Below are 15,333 nucleotides of genomic sequence, written 5' to 3'. Positions count from 1 at the left end.
AGCAGTTAATGGAGACCTGGCCCTTATCTCTCCCCCCCCCCCCGCGCCCCCCGCTGCACACGCTTTGGCGAGCCCATGTTTTCCGACGCCTATTGGGAGCAAATTGTTCTGCAGGTTTTTAGAAGGCAAATGACAGAAGAGGAGGGGGGAGTATTTTTTTTGGGCGGGGGGCCTTGATGGGGACCTGTCGTACTTCTTCCAGGGATGGTTTCTTTCAGGCTTCAGGAGTTGACGGAGTTTGGTGGGCAGGATTTCACAACGTTGCTCCGAGCGGTGCTTTTTGCTCTTGCTCACACGCGCCGTGCTGTTCAGGCTGAAGGGATGCCTGCATGGCTGGAGGGAGGAAGCGGACCTTTCTAAACGGGCTCTCGGCTCAGATTCTCAACATCGGGTGAGGTCAGGACGGTTAGATGCAGCAGCCTAAAGCGAGGGAAAGGGCTGGACCGCTACAGACGGCAGGAGTGGAATTCACCGCTTTAGTGCGGAAACTTCCTGCACATACAAATTAGCACCTCCCTATCCCTTTATATATGAGCCTCTTTGGCGCAGAGTGGAAAGGCAGCAGACCTGAAGTCTGAAAGTTCTACCCATGAGGCTGGGAGTTCAATCCCAGCAGCCGGCTCAAGGTTGACTCAGCCTTCCATCCTTCCGAGGTCGGTAAAATGAGTACCCAGCTTGCTGGGGGGTAAACGGTAATGACTGGGGAAGGCACTGGCAAACCACCCCGTATTGAGTCTGCCATGAAAACGCTAGAGGGCGTCACCCCAAGGGTCAGACATGACTCGGTGCTTGCACAGGGGATACCTTTACCTTTTTATCCCTTTATATGCCATGCCCACTTATTACAGGGAATAATGATTACTTCAGGGGAACTCTGGAAAATTGTAATCCTGCAGGAGAACTATGAAGTGGTACCTCGGTGCACCTAGACTAGGCCTTAGTGCCTGGATTCAGAATACCCCCTTTGAACATCTCCTGCCTGGAAGCACCATCTTCCTCCTAGAATTCTCACATGTTTATCCCCACCCTTCCTCCCAGTCATATAATTTCAATATTTTTGAAAACATCAGTTTTAAATGATTTTATTTATTTATTATATTTACATACTGCCCTCCCACTGGGGAAGGCACTGGCAAACCACCCCGTATTGAGTCTGCCATGAAAACGCTGGAGGGCGTCACCCCAAGGGTCAGACATGACTCGGTGCTTGCACAAGGGATACCTTACTGCCCTCCCGGAAGGCTCAGGGCAGTTCACATGAAACAGAACAGAAACAATACAGATAACTTAGATTAACAATAATGAATGAAGTGAAACAACAACAACATGGAAATTATCATATTTATTATTTTCAAGGCCGATTTTCAAGACAGATTAAGGAACAAAGAGGGCGAAATGAAAATAGTACAAAAGGATCATTATAGTAGTACCATGTCGTATTGTTTTTTTCTTAGCTAATGCAAAGTTTTAACCATCAGCTCTTTTGAGTGGGTGCCTCTTATTTTCTTGGGTTGGCTTGATTCTGCATTGAAGTTCCTTTCCCCCCCTAGTTTTGTTTCGGGCAGAGGCAGGTAATGGCAAATCTCTAGCCCTGACAGCACACGGAGACGACTCGGACTTGCCCGGGGAGATGGGCAGGGTTTTCAGCCTGGCCAAACATAGAATCAAGAGCGCCTGAACTAGCAACCCTTAACATTCAAGGCTTTATTTGCCCGGCGTCGGAAACAATGCGCCGCTGCCGCCGACAGAGGGAGCCGCCGGCGAAGTCCTGCCTCTTCCCCCGCCGCGGAGCAGGTTCTCTTTCATCGACTTTGTCCCGTGCAGCGCGCCGTAGCCGTTCGTGGTTCTCAACATGGCGGCGGCCTCCGCGAGCGGCCCGGCCTCGGTGCGGGTCCGGCTGCTATTTGACTACCCGCCCCCGGGGAGCCCGACCTGCGGCCTGTGCTGGCTGCTTCTGGAGCCCACTCAAGTGCGCTTCGTCACCGACCTGAGCAGCCTCATCCGGGACAAGTTCGGCTTTAGCCGCCGCGCCAAGCTCAGCCTGTTCCTCGACGGAGCTCTCCTGCCGCCCACGGAAAGCGCCCGGCTCGTGCGGGACAACGACTCTCTCCGGTGGGCACCCTGCGAGGGCGGGGGCGAGGGAGGGGGCGGGACAGTCCAGCCCGGAGAGGAAGATTAACCGGCGGGAAGAGATCTGCTGCACCCCTTCTGCACACGTTAGACAACACACTTTCAATGCGCTTGAGAAGTAAAATATCCTGTTCTGCACAGGAAAACCCAGCTGCAGAAGCACATGGGAAGTGCATTATCTCGTGTGTGCAGAATGGGCCCTGCTGGTTAGCGCGTGTATACTTTGTAGCACCCTGGACATTCCTGTGACGCTTTAAGCAATCGAATTCCAGAATTAAGCCACTTAAATATATTTTTAGAGTAACACAACGTGGCACATTTCCATGCAGGATAGATGGGCTTAATATTATTTATGGTCTACTCTCCCCCCCTCCCCCCGGTCTCAACACACTTATTGTGAGAGTTGTGTTTGGATTTTGCTGTCTATCAATGTAGCTACTTTTTCAAAGTGTTCTAATTGTCACTATTCTCCTTATAAATAATAAGTTTTGAAAACCCTATATGGGAGGCCTGTGTCACTTTCCTTCCATTGTAGATAGGGAGGGGGATGGAGATTGAGAGGTGGTGACTTGACAAGATAAGATTGTCAGAAGAGGACTGGGAGGGAAGCTTGGCCTGCATTTGTACCTTTTGTTACAACTAAGGGACATTTGTGCTGTTCAAAGTTATAAATGTTTTAAGTATTTATTGGCACATACTTGTAAAGGCAGACTCCTCTTTTCTCCTGGTATATCGGTGGAGTGGCTGCAGTTGAAAAATGGTTGGCGTTAATGCTGGATTTGAAGCTTACTTATACAAGTAAGCTCTTTGATCACAGCTCATTGTCTTCACCATTATGCCATAGCATGTCTTTAGAAACTAAAGTGAACTTGGTGTGACATTGCCAACAATCACTGGGCTCTGATAGCTGTGCAAGCACAAACATCAATCCACTAAAAAGAAGTTGGTGTCTCCCTTTGGGCATCTCAGTGCAATGCCAATGACCCCAAATGCTGCCTTGAAGCCTTGCCGTCAAAAGAACTGATGGGGCATGCCACAAGATTCCTCAGTAACGGGTGTCATGACAGAGAGTAAGCCTTTCCCGGCCAACACACCAAATTGCCAAAGGACCGCATTCCAACAGGAGTATCTAAACTCCACTTATCATACTGGGAACAAAGGGACACACACCAAGTTCTCCCGTATCATAATAAAGGTCAGCAAAGCCAGCTCAATAAGCACAGAATCACACATTTAATTTATACCCTATACAGTCCCTCCCATTTCCCTTTTTAGTTCAGGTACTCTGAGTTACAATTTTATCGACTCGCCTATTGTTACTCAACCCCATTTCTTAATATTTGGGGAGGGGGATACATTTCTTAAGAATGGCAAGGTGGGGAGGAGATTCTGATATGTATTACCTCAGTTTGCATGCCCATACGGATGTCCGTTTGACCTGTTTGATGACCTGTCTGGAGTTTTTCAAGACTCCTTGAATTCCTAGTTCTAACCTGCCTTGGTCAACCATCTTTTGTCAAGGTAGGCTGTGGTTGGATGTTTGCACACCCTGTTTCAGAAGTCAGGGGCTGTGTTGTGCAAAGACTATTCAGGCCCATTTCTGTGTGCATGGCAGTTTGCTTCCTCCTAGGCACTTTAGATTAAATAAACTTTAAATCTTGCTATTCATTTGTTAATTCAATTTTAAATGCCGCAAGCAAAGTGGATTTTTATAATTTTTCATTCTCATCAAAATTGTTCATGTATTTAGTTATTAACAGTTATATTTTGCAATTCAAAGCATTTGCTGTGGTCTGCAAACCAAGCCACTATTAAAGGTGCAAGAGCATGACTGGACATTTTCTCATAATAAGTTGGTTCTGCTTCCTGGCTGAATGTTTGAACCATAGAGAGAGGCCGTGTCCAGACATCCTTAAAGATAAAGGTATCTCCTGTGCAAGCACTGAGTCATGTCTGATCCTTGGGGTGACGCCCTCTAGCGTTTTCATGGCAGACTCAATACGGGGTGGTTTGCCAGTGCCTTCCCCAGTCATTACCATTTTACCCCCCAGCAAGCTGGGTACTCATTTTACCGACCTCGGAAGGATGGAAGGCTGAGTCAACCTTGAGCCGGCTGCTAGGATTGAACTCCCAACCTCATGGACAGACAGCTTCAGACAGCATTTCTGCCGCTTACCACTCTGCGCCACAAGTACTGTTCTTATAACTGCACTAACCTGCAATTTACAGCTGAATTTAGTAGCATGAACAAGACAGTCCTAGAGAGAAATGGTTGTTAATATGATTACGATTTTTGGGGGGAGGCAGTAAGTCCCAATGTACCTGGTGCAACATATTCCAAGTAGTCATACATTGCATTGGGATGTATTGTGTGCATATTTATTTGGCAGTTCTGCTGATCAATAGGATCTGCAGAATAGATTAAAGGTTCAGGCGAACTGATGTGTTAGTTCTTAGAATGATAAATATAAACAATACTGTTTTTTGTGCACTTTCTCAACAGAGTTAAATTGGAAGAGGTTATAGGAGAAGACAGTTACAATGCAACTACCAATGGTTTCACAATCCCGTCAAAAAAAGAGAGAAAGCGACAAAGACAAAAGTTGGAGACAGAAGATTCTAGCAGTGAAAATGAACAGCATAGAACAAGAAAGAAGAGTAAGAGGAACCTTGAGAATTTTTCTAGCCAGGAAGAAAATAGTGCAAATGATCAGGGTTCTAAAAAACATAAGAAAAAGAGGGGAAAGGTGACAGAAAGAGATTGCGTTGTGGACAGTAAAAGTGATGGCAGTACTTCTCATTCCAGAAAGCTTAAAAATAGAGTCAGTCAAGAGAAAAAGCAAGAGGCAGAGAACAAACACAAGAAGCAAAAAGCAAAGATGGTTGAAGCAAAGAAAATGTCACAGAAGACACTTTCCACAATGAAAAATACTGTTGCAAAACCCAGCACAAAGAAAGCTGAAACCTCAAGTGAATCATTTACTTCATCTGACAATGAAGACAGTGTCACATGCATCAAACAAACACATAAAACTAAGGTGACAGCACAGCATGCACAGAAATCACAACACGAGGATTCTGCCATGAAACCCCTTTCTGCTTGTAAACTTGCTGCTAAGCCTAAAGATGGTGAGTCCCCTAAGCCAGCAAAAAGTAAGGAGGCTGAGCATCAGTCCTCTAGTTCGGATTCTGATTCCAGTTCCGGGGAAGAGGAAGAGCAACAGAGCAGTAACCTGAAATCTAAAATACCCAGCAACAGACAAGGAACTGTATCAGGCCTGACTTCAAAGACCAAACCAGAAACTTCCTCTTCAGAGTCTGATAGTTCTGAATCTGAGACTTGCACTGCCAAGAGCACCAGAACAAATATAGTATTGAATCAGTCCTTGAGAGGAAGCAGTGGCAAAAAACTGTCAGCTACTAGTCGTGGACTCGCTACAAGCCCCAGTGATGCCGGAAGGGGACGTGGGAGAGGTGAAATCGCCTTTTGGAGAGGACCTAGGGTTCGGGGGTGTCGCGGGATGGCTAGGGGAAGAGGGAGGGGAGAAAATCCTTTTTTCTTTAATTACAATGGGGAACATCAGAAACAGAAGCAGTTAAATGAAGCAGCAACCAACACTTCAATTATTATCCAGGTGAGTCTGATGGTGAGCACTGATTGCTTTCACTGATGCCCAATATGTTTGGTGATGAACCATTACTAAGCATAGATTACAAAATTAAAAGCAAACAAGGTGTATGGAGCATGCAGCCATAAATATAATGGTATCCTCTGTCTATGCCCTTCCGCTCCTCCTGTTGCCTTGCTTTATCAGTCTATAGTCCCCCTAGTGGTGCATTCTGTTTCCTACATTAACTATATAGATAAGATTCCCGGACATTGGCAAGAAAACCTCAGTGGTGACTTGTATCCCATCATTTGCCCTGCCATTCAGAAATCTGAGTTCGAATGCTTCTGAATGTGGAAAGACTCTCACTGCAGTTACCTCTTAAATCTACCCTCCCTTTTCATTAATACTTTTAATTGAGATTAAACTCTAACAATGTCTTTAATAACTGTTTAATAGAATCCACCGGAAGTTCCCAAGAAGGACTATAGTACACTACCTCTTTTAGCTGCTCCTCCACAAGTAGGAGAGAAAATAGCCTTTAAGGTATGAAATCCTGTATTGGTGTTTATAACATGTACCAACTGTTGATTGAAGAGGGCGTATAACATTGTTGACTCCAATTAACATGCATAGGTATGCTGTGATAGTATATTTTGCTATGAGAGATGCATTCATATATACCGTATTTGCCGGCGTATAAGACGACTCCCCAACATTTCCACTCAAAATATAGAGTTTGTTACATTACATTACAGTACTTTGGGCCACTATGGGCAGCTATGTCTATCCCAACTGAAGTGCACCCGGCGTATAGGACGACCCCCCCCACTTGGATGCAAGTTTTTCAGGGGGAAAAAGTAGTCTTATACGCCAGCAAATACTGTAGATGTTCTTGGATTATTCACTTTGCTCTGGCATGCATTCAGCAAACCTGCCAGTGAATGTGTTGTTTATAAGCAAGGGAACTCTGACTCATCAAAGATGGCATACGTGTTGTTATAGTCCATACTGAGCCTCTGTGAGAAAGGCAGGCTAGGGGGAAAGTTAAAAGATTGTTTCTTTATGTCTGCTAATCTTGTATATATCATTGGAAAGTTTAGGTATTGTAGATATCAAAGCCTCTTGTAATGAAGTCCCCAGAGATTGCACAGCTTCTCAGCCAAATTATTTAACTTGTAGCCTATACTAGAAATGAAAATCTTTCAGCTCCGTAAGCCGCCAACAAGAAATTAATTATACTCCTCAAATGAAAAACAGCAGCCAGTGTTGGAGATCTCCCCATTATTTCTCCTGAGGGTGCCGAGTCGGTCACAAACAGCTAAAACAAGTGGTTCTTGTGTACATGTTATTGCCAACTGTTTTGTGAGATAAATGATTGGCGAGACAGATTACTGTATTTGTGTGGGAACCAACCAACTTCCCCTAAATGAAAGGCAGCTGTGGTCAGGGGTTAAGTAGCGTTTTATGCCTAATCAAATAATTGATTCCGTTAGTTTGGTACAGCCTCACCTAATCATCTGTAGCTCTTCCAGGTTGCAGGCAGAAGTGTTTACCAGTCTTGTGATCTGTAGTGACAGGTATTTGGTTGAGACCAGACTTAACCAACAGCGACCAAAGGGCCCCTGCTCCCCCCCACCCCCCCTCAGAAAACCCCCTATATATTCTGGACCTGTTTGTATTGTTGCACTGTTGTTGTTTATTGATTACACTACTATACTGTTATACGTTTACAATTATCAGTTATTATTGCACGTTTATCAAATGTTTTATAGACTGTTCCATGTATTGTTCTTATGTTATTATGTAAATAGCCCTGAGCCCCTGGGGAGGGCGGTATATAAATATAATGAATGAATGAATGAATGAATGAATGAATGAATGAATGAATGAATGAATGAATGAATGATTAACTCAGGATGCCAGGCATTAAACCTGGGGTCTTATATGCAGTGTCCCTTTTCTGCTCACACTTACTGGGACTTCCTTCCACTCCAACCCTATCAGAATTAATTGGTGAAGGGGGTGTGATGAGAGAGACATCTTTTTGCTTGTGATTGATGGTATGGAAATCTTCATTTATTTGTTCTATTTCAGTTGTGTTTCACCACAAGCCTGACTGAAATTCAAAGACTTTATTTTCTGTTAGCAGCTTTTGGAACTGAAATTAAGAGACTTTATTTTCTTTTAGCAGCTTTTGGAACTAACTGAAAATTACACTCCTGAAGTATCAGAGTACAAGGTATTGCTGTTCAATTTTTAAAGACTTTATTTTGGTGTTTTCTTAACATATCTTTTAAAATACGAAAATAATGGTATATAAGCCAAGAGGGTCGTTGTACAGTTTTCAGCTGACCATGAATGTATTGAGAAAGGCATTACTGGTCTCCTACACATACCTCAAAATCTATCTATATGGAGGTAATAAATTTAGTTTACCTTCCAGGGTTATGGAAAAGCTTACTGAGGTAACAAATGCAACAAGCTTTGTGTACCTGGGGAAAGGCCATATATTTAAAATGTCTGGTTCAGTCCTGTCCTCTAACAATTTGGCAATGAGGTAAGTCTGAGTATCTCTGCCTGATTTCAGCCCAATGCAGATTGAAGTTGACTAGTTGATGATGTATCTTGGGGATCATCTAGACCAGTGGTCCCCAACCTTTTTATCACCGGGGACCGGTCAACGCTTTACAATTTTACTGAGGCCCAGGGGGGCAGGTAGTAATTTGTCGAGGGACGTCACCGCCCCGTGAGCCCCTGCTCCACTTGCTTTCCTGCCAGCGCCCCTGACTTCCCACCGCCTGCTGGGGGGCGCTGCCAGCAGCAGCTGCACAGTGCCACGCTGAGGGGGAGCCCCAGCCATGGCGGCCGCTGGAGAGCACCAAAGGTGAGCCGGCGGCAGAGTGACAGGGCAGCTGCCGAGGCAGCAGCCGGGGAGGAGGATGAGGAGCTGCAGCCCCGTACCGACTGATCCATGGACCGGTCCCGGTACCCGGACCAGGAGTTGGGGACCACTGATCTAGACAGCCAACCTTCTGGCCTTCAGGATGCAATATTCTAAAATGGACTAAACAGGGTCTGTTACACTGATGTTTTTGGAACTGGTATGCAAAGACTCTTGCCCAGCTTTTACCTATCCCCAAAAGTAATATGTTATTAGTCTTTCCCTTGCGTGTAAGTTATTGAGTAAACATTTTAATTTGCACCAATACTTTCAGTATTACCGAACAAGCATCTTATCTAAACTTGACCCTAGCCGGCAAAACACCCAGCTTGATTCCTAGTAAGTTTCACGTGTTGATCTGATCCCTTAATGCTGAAGACAAGAGAGCTTTCATAACTTAGCTGCTGAGTGAAGAATATTTGAAGTTTTGGATGAATGCGACTGTCTGAGGCATGGGTATATAGCTGACAAATATTTTCTGTGGTGGAATAGATAACTTGCATTTCCCTTTCTCTCTTTATTTTTGAAAAGTGTACTGATAGATTTTTCTCTTGGTTTGCTATGTCTTTTTCTTAGCTAATGGATGAGTAAGACTAAAGCAGAACAAAATGGATTTTGATTCCAGCTGTACTAACAACTTTTTCTGTTTGTTTTTGTTCTACATGCTCCAATATAAAGGCATCATGACACCTTATTACTATAGAGTTTCTGTTTTTGTAAACGTTAGTAATATGAGTCATTGAAGCTACAAGTTCAGCAACACAGGTGTTGCTTTGGGGGAGATCGGACAACTCTGGATTGGTAGCTACCCAGTTACAAGAGCTAGCTGTTCTGGTGTCCTTCCAAAAAGTGGGAGAATCCTTTGATTGGCCAGTTTGGTGTAGTCGTTAGGAGTGCGGGCACCTTCTTCTTCGTGCATCACGCAAAAAAAAAAACTGAAAGAGGTAGGATATCTGCATCCAGAAGAAAGTGTGATGGGCCTGTATTTCTCCAATGAAACAGAGCAAATCCACCCTCGGATATGCCAGGGAATATGTATTGTGAGCCAGCTTGGTGTAGTGGCTTGGAGTGCAGACTTCTAATCTGGTGAGCTGGGTTCGAATCTCTGCATCCCCACATGCAGCCAGCTGGGTGACCTTGGGTTCGCCACAGCACTGATAAAAATGTTCTGACCGAGCAGTAATACCAGGGCTCTCTCAGCCTCACCTTCCTCACAGGGTGTCTGTTGTGGGGAGAGGAGAGGGACGGCGACTGTAAGCCGCTTTGAGCCTCCATCAGGTAGAGAAAAGCGGCATATAAGAACCAACTCTTCTTCTTATTTTCTTAAGAGAAAAACAAAAAGTGTTGAAACAATGTGTCCTTTTAAAGAGTTTATTTTTAAAATTAAAATGATTAAAAATGGCAGGATTGACGAACCAGTATCCTTAAGTCAGAACACTCTTTTTTGCATTATTTCGAGTTGTCTGTCTTACCCCCAAAACAGACCCTTTTTAAAGCAAGAAAGGTTGAATTGGCAAAACAATTTTGAGTAGCAAGGTTAGCTCTCATAACAGAGTATCCTAACCGTACTACACATTTACACAGATATCTGTTCAAAAATGCAGGCATAGTTCAAGCTGAAGGCTGAAGTAGGCCTGTCAGAGGTCAATCTGTCAGAGGTCATTCCACCAGCCTGGTGGAATGAGCTCCTGAAGGAGCTGCAGGCCCTTGCAGGAGCTTTCAGCTTATTGCAGGGTCTGCAAAACAGAGTTCTTCCACCAGGTCTATGGGTGAGGCCGGGCAGCCAGGTAGATCAGGGAAAACTTGGTTCTCCTATCTACAAAGACATTTTGGTGTCTATTACTTGTTTATGCTATGGAGTGATTAAATATTTGAACTCACTTTGATATATTGATTACCAAGCCCAGCATTTTGTTCTCATATATAAATGTGTCCAAATGTGTCAATTGCTCTTGAACAATATCATTTTTAAAAATCTTTTCTCTTGACTCTTAATTTTAAAGGAAGCAAAAATCATCAGTTGGAACCCCAAGAACAAACAGCTAGAACTTGAAATGATCTCTTTTTCAGCGGGTAAGTGTTGTATAGCTGCATAGCTGGGCATGGGTATTTGCTGGTCTTGTGAGCCATGCTTTCCCCTTTCCCAATTCTTGCATTATTCTGGTTTTGACAGCAAACTAATTATAGAAATTTTATTTTTGCTCTCAGTAACACGACTAACACTATCATCTAATCAAAAAAATCTTAATCTGTATACTATTTGAGTATGTTATGTCAGTTTTCCTGGAGCTAGGCACCACCCCACAGGATTTTCTGCCTCAGTTTCCTGCCTACGAAATGATACTCTAATTCTTTTTAAAGACATGCAGTGATAAGAATCTGGGCCTAATTATAAAATTAGCAAAACCTGGAGTTTTAGTTTCTTTAAAGCAAACAAGAACAAAGTTGATTCAGAAAGAAAACACACAACTGATGTAACCATTAACAATCTAACAGGAACTGTAGAATGTTAAGGAAAACCATGTTTCAGGCAGGTATAAAGATAGCACTCCTCTGTAAATTTAATTATGCCCTAGATCAAACAAACATGGAATACTGTCACACCTGTGTACACTTAGTTACCTAGGTAGAGAAACTTATATCTGATACCTCTACATATCCTTACTTATATATATATACCACTCTCCCTGGAGGCTTAATGCATACATCTGTAAAACTAGCCCTTCAAAAACCCTTCTCTCTCCCTCCCCACTGACAAACCTCTAACTGACAAGACCACCTGTTCTCTCATCTTAACTGTTTCTCAGCACCTAGCAATTGTTCAAAGAATCGTTCTCATTGGTCCCTGTGCTGCTGGCATTCATTTCTATGCTCTGCCTGTCATATTTCTCAAAGAGATTCTTGTTTTCAGACCAAATGTTTAATTCAAATGCAGTTATAACACTTGACTAAAAACATTAGGTCTGAAACAAGAAGAATCATTTTTATGTTTTCCTAAGATTATGCATGTGGGTTGCAGTAGGTAACATCTTCCATGTTTTCTCCCATGTGTGAAAGATAAGAAGATGCTTGTCATCTTTAGGACTTAAATATTTGTTTAAAAACTTACTGAGCTTCTTGTCTCATAGTGTGGGTCCAAGTTTCATGTACACCAGGGGTAGTCAAACTGTGGCCCTCTAAATGTCCATGGACTATAATTCCCATGAGCACCTGCCAGTACCTGGTACCATATTTGCTGGCCAGGTGCTCATGGGAATTGTAGTCCATGGACTTCTGGAGGGCCGCAGTTTGACTACCCCTGATATACACTGAGGCCCCTCCTCCGGCCAACAGTAGGCCATCTTGTGAACTCTCTCCCTGTGATGATGATTGGCTGTGGATGGGGGAAGAATGGAATTATGCCACTTCTTGCGTTTTATGTTATTTGGGGTGGGTTGATTGGTTTGCTTGGGGGTTTTATTCTGTTTTATGTGACCTGCCAAGAGTCTATGGAGAGTAGCGGGATATAAATTAACATAATAAGTAATCAAGCAAGATACTATATTATAACAATATATCGTATCTGCTAATATATATTAAATCTTTTATCTGCTTAATTGGAGAACATTTTGACTTAAACAATATAAATAAAGATTATAGCTGTAATTGTGAATGCCTTTATGTAATACTTTTAACTACTTTTTAAAAAATGTATTTTTAGTGGAAAAAGAGCCTGGAAAGTTTGATTTGGTTTACCAGTCTGCAGATGGAGCAGCAACTGTGGAGTATGCCGTTTCTCAAGATAGAAAGGTACAGTGTCCATTTATTTAGGCAATCCTTCTGGATTATCCTTGAAAAATCCTTCTGAAACTTTTCGTACTTTGCCTGTAGGGGATGGTTCCGTGTTACCCCAAGTGCAGCCTCCGTGCTAGGGGACATTTGTTCTTCAGTATGACAGTTTACAGTGCACAGGGAGGGTAGCTGGATGGGTGGTGGAGGGATGCTACAGTCCTTCCATTCTCTGTAGTATGCTGAGGAGTAGAGGTTCCGCAGGTATACTTCATGTCCATAGTGGGGTTGGATAGTTATGGCTGATTTTTTTTAATTGGCACTTGGTATGAACTGTGGATTTGTAATGCTACTGGAATGAGTGCTGCATCATATTTTGGAGCCTATTGTTATTTATTTATTTATTTATTTATTTATTTATATTTATATATTTATATATATACCTCCCTCCCCGAAGGCTCAGGGTGGTTTACGTGGAACAAGAAAAATGAGACAGGTAACATCATTTCTAGAACAACAAGGTGAATAACAACGACAATAACATTAACATAATAACAACAACATTAAGGAAGAATGGAACTACAAGGAGCCTCAGCTCAACTCTTACTGAGACCCAGTATGTTGAATAGATTTGTAGCAGTCGTATTAGGAGAGGGGCACTAGGGGGCCAATTGGAAGCAATGGTTTAGGTTGACGGTTTAGGTTTAGGCGGAGGAGCTCCCTTTTCCAGGCCCTGCGGAACTGTTCAGTTCCTCAGGGCCTCAGTGTACATGAATATGTCACAAGACAGAGGCTGACACATATATACTAGATCTCTCCCCTCAGTACAATAAAGTACAGATATTTTCTCACTTTGGCATTACATATACTTAACAGGATACTGTTTTGCCTTCCTATTGTTCTTAACCTGCAGAGTATCGTAGAGAGACAGAAGGAAAAAGAAAATAATTCTGAAAGCATTTGTATTAATCACTGGCCTTGTTCACTTAATGCTTTCTTGGAGAAGCTCATGTTTTGATAAATGCTTTTTCACCACAGGTTTTAAACATGTTCAGTACTGGTAAAATTTCATGTACTTATTTTGTGGTATCGTTATGTTTTTTGTTTGCAGATAACTGAAAATTGGGATGCACTGATTGAGCCAAGACTGATAATTGACCCTCCTAAGAATGAACAGAGTACTGAAAATGGAAATCCCTAGGATGTGACCTTGTTTGTCTTGTGTGTAAATAGTTTGAATTGCTTTCCTTTTGGTTCTGAGCATAGCTTACATATGCTGATATTTTTAATAAATGATTTCAAAAAGTAAATTAACAGCTTTTCTTTTGTTAACCTTGTACGAGTCTAAAAGATGGTCGGCTGCATAGTCACAAGTAAAATTACACATTAATATATTTGAAGTGCAAACACTCCAGGATGGTTTCCATTGACTTCTGTGAAAAGGGGATCAGGGCCCTATAATATATTAAAAATTCAGTAACGTTAAGGTGATACACAAACTGCTTTAACATTATAATTTGGTTGGTTGACTGTTGCAAAACTGGCCATTTTTTAACATCACTGCCCATTCTCTATGGTTCTCTTTCTTACATACTTTTCTCTAGACATCTCTGAGTTTTGCACAGATAGTTCTCATGCTCTTTTCTTCCCTTGTACACAGTAGTTTTAAGTTTGCTTCTGCTTGTCTTGCAAACCAGGACTGCAGGCTGAAAACGAACCAGTGTTTGACATTGCAATTTGCAAAGCAAGGATAAACCACCATTTGCTACTTCAGATGTAATGGCAAACTGTAGTTAGATTCATAAAAGGGCAGTAACTAAATAGATCATGGCAGTGAAGAGAAGTTCTGAAGCCTAAAGCTGCACCAACCTCCTTCATATAGGACCAAAACCAAGGTTGCACTTATCTGTAACCGTTGTTCATCGACATCTTGTGTGCAGACACCCATTGGGACTGTGCTTATGGAAGCTGACTGTGGGAAATTTCACTACTTAAAAGGCTTCAAAGGGGATGTCTTGCTCCAATGAAACCACGCTAATGTTGGTTTTCCTACCTACCGGATGCATCACTTGTTCCGAGGGCAGGATGTCCCTTTCCATCAGTTCCAACCCAGTCAATGTGAACTGAGAGGCAATCAAGCCTTTGCTTCCGTTCCGTCAATACATGGAACCCACCCCCATTTTTTTCCTTTTCTTTTTTGTTGTTGATAGAGAGCTTGCAGCAGGGGTGGAGGGAGGGAATGTGTGTCTGCACACCAGACATCAATGAACAACAATTGCAGGTCAGTGCACTCTTGTTTTCTCCTGTCTTGGTGTGCAGCCCCACACTGGGACCTTAGCGAGCTGCATACCCTAGGGCAGGGGTAGTCAAACTGCGGCCCTCCAGATGTCCATGGACTACAATTCCCAGGAGCCCCTGCCAGCAAATGCTGGCAGGGGCTCCTGGGAATTGTAGTCCATGGACATCTGGAGGGCCGCAGTTTGACTACCCCTGCCCTAGGAGGTGGGTTGAGTCATTGGAACAGAGAATGCAGCACCACTTTCCCCCAAACTACCCCTATCCTAGAGTGAGGATCCAAGGCATAATGTTTGACAAACGTGTCCTCTCTCGCCTAGGTTGCTGCTCTGCAGATGTCATTCAGTGGGACCCAACGATGAACAGCTGCTGAGGCACCTTGGGCTCTGGTGGAATGAGCCGGAATGTTGAAGGGGCACAGCAAGTGTGCAACTCTGGAAGAAGCTTGGATGGCTGAAAGCACCCAAGGAGCTGTCACCCAGGAGAAAGCCACTCTACCCTTTCTAGGACCTCTATAGCAAACAATGAGTGACCTGGGCCACCTAAACAGTTCTATCCAGATAATAAAGAATTGCTCTCAACATCCAA

The 15,333-nt window shown here is 43.3% G+C and overlaps 1 protein-coding gene across 2 annotated transcripts; it reads left to right on the top strand.

The window, feature by feature from the left end:
- Nucleotides 1-1,230: 1,230 nt before the first annotated feature.
- On the top strand, nucleotides 1,231-15,333 carry COIL (coilin). 2 transcript variants are annotated; one of them, XM_077328723.1, is made up of 8 exons: nucleotides 1,231-2,112; nucleotides 4,634-5,765; nucleotides 6,198-6,284; nucleotides 7,930-7,980; nucleotides 10,686-10,755; nucleotides 12,383-12,471; nucleotides 13,562-13,671; nucleotides 15,066-15,333. In XM_077328723.1, exons 1-7 carry the CDS (start codon nucleotides 1,853-1,855, stop codon nucleotides 13,649-13,651), a joined length of 1,779 nt encoding a protein of 592 aa, XP_077184838.1. In that variant the 5' UTR covers nucleotides 1,231-1,852; the 3' UTR covers nucleotides 13,652-13,671; nucleotides 15,066-15,333. The 2 variants fall into 2 exon arrangements, with proteins under 2 accessions (XP_077184838.1, XP_077184839.1); XM_077328724.1 differs by having other exon boundaries at nucleotides 1,241-2,112; nucleotides 7,933-7,980.

This window comes from Paroedura picta, chromosome 3, assembly GCF_049243985.1.
Source record: "Paroedura picta isolate Pp20150507F chromosome 3, Ppicta_v3.0, whole genome shotgun sequence".
Classification (NCBI taxonomy): Eukaryota; Metazoa; Chordata; class Lepidosauria; order Squamata; family Gekkonidae; genus Paroedura; species Paroedura picta.
The sequence above is the reverse complement of the archived record's forward strand: the minus strand, read 5'-3'. Positions and strand labels throughout refer to the sequence as shown.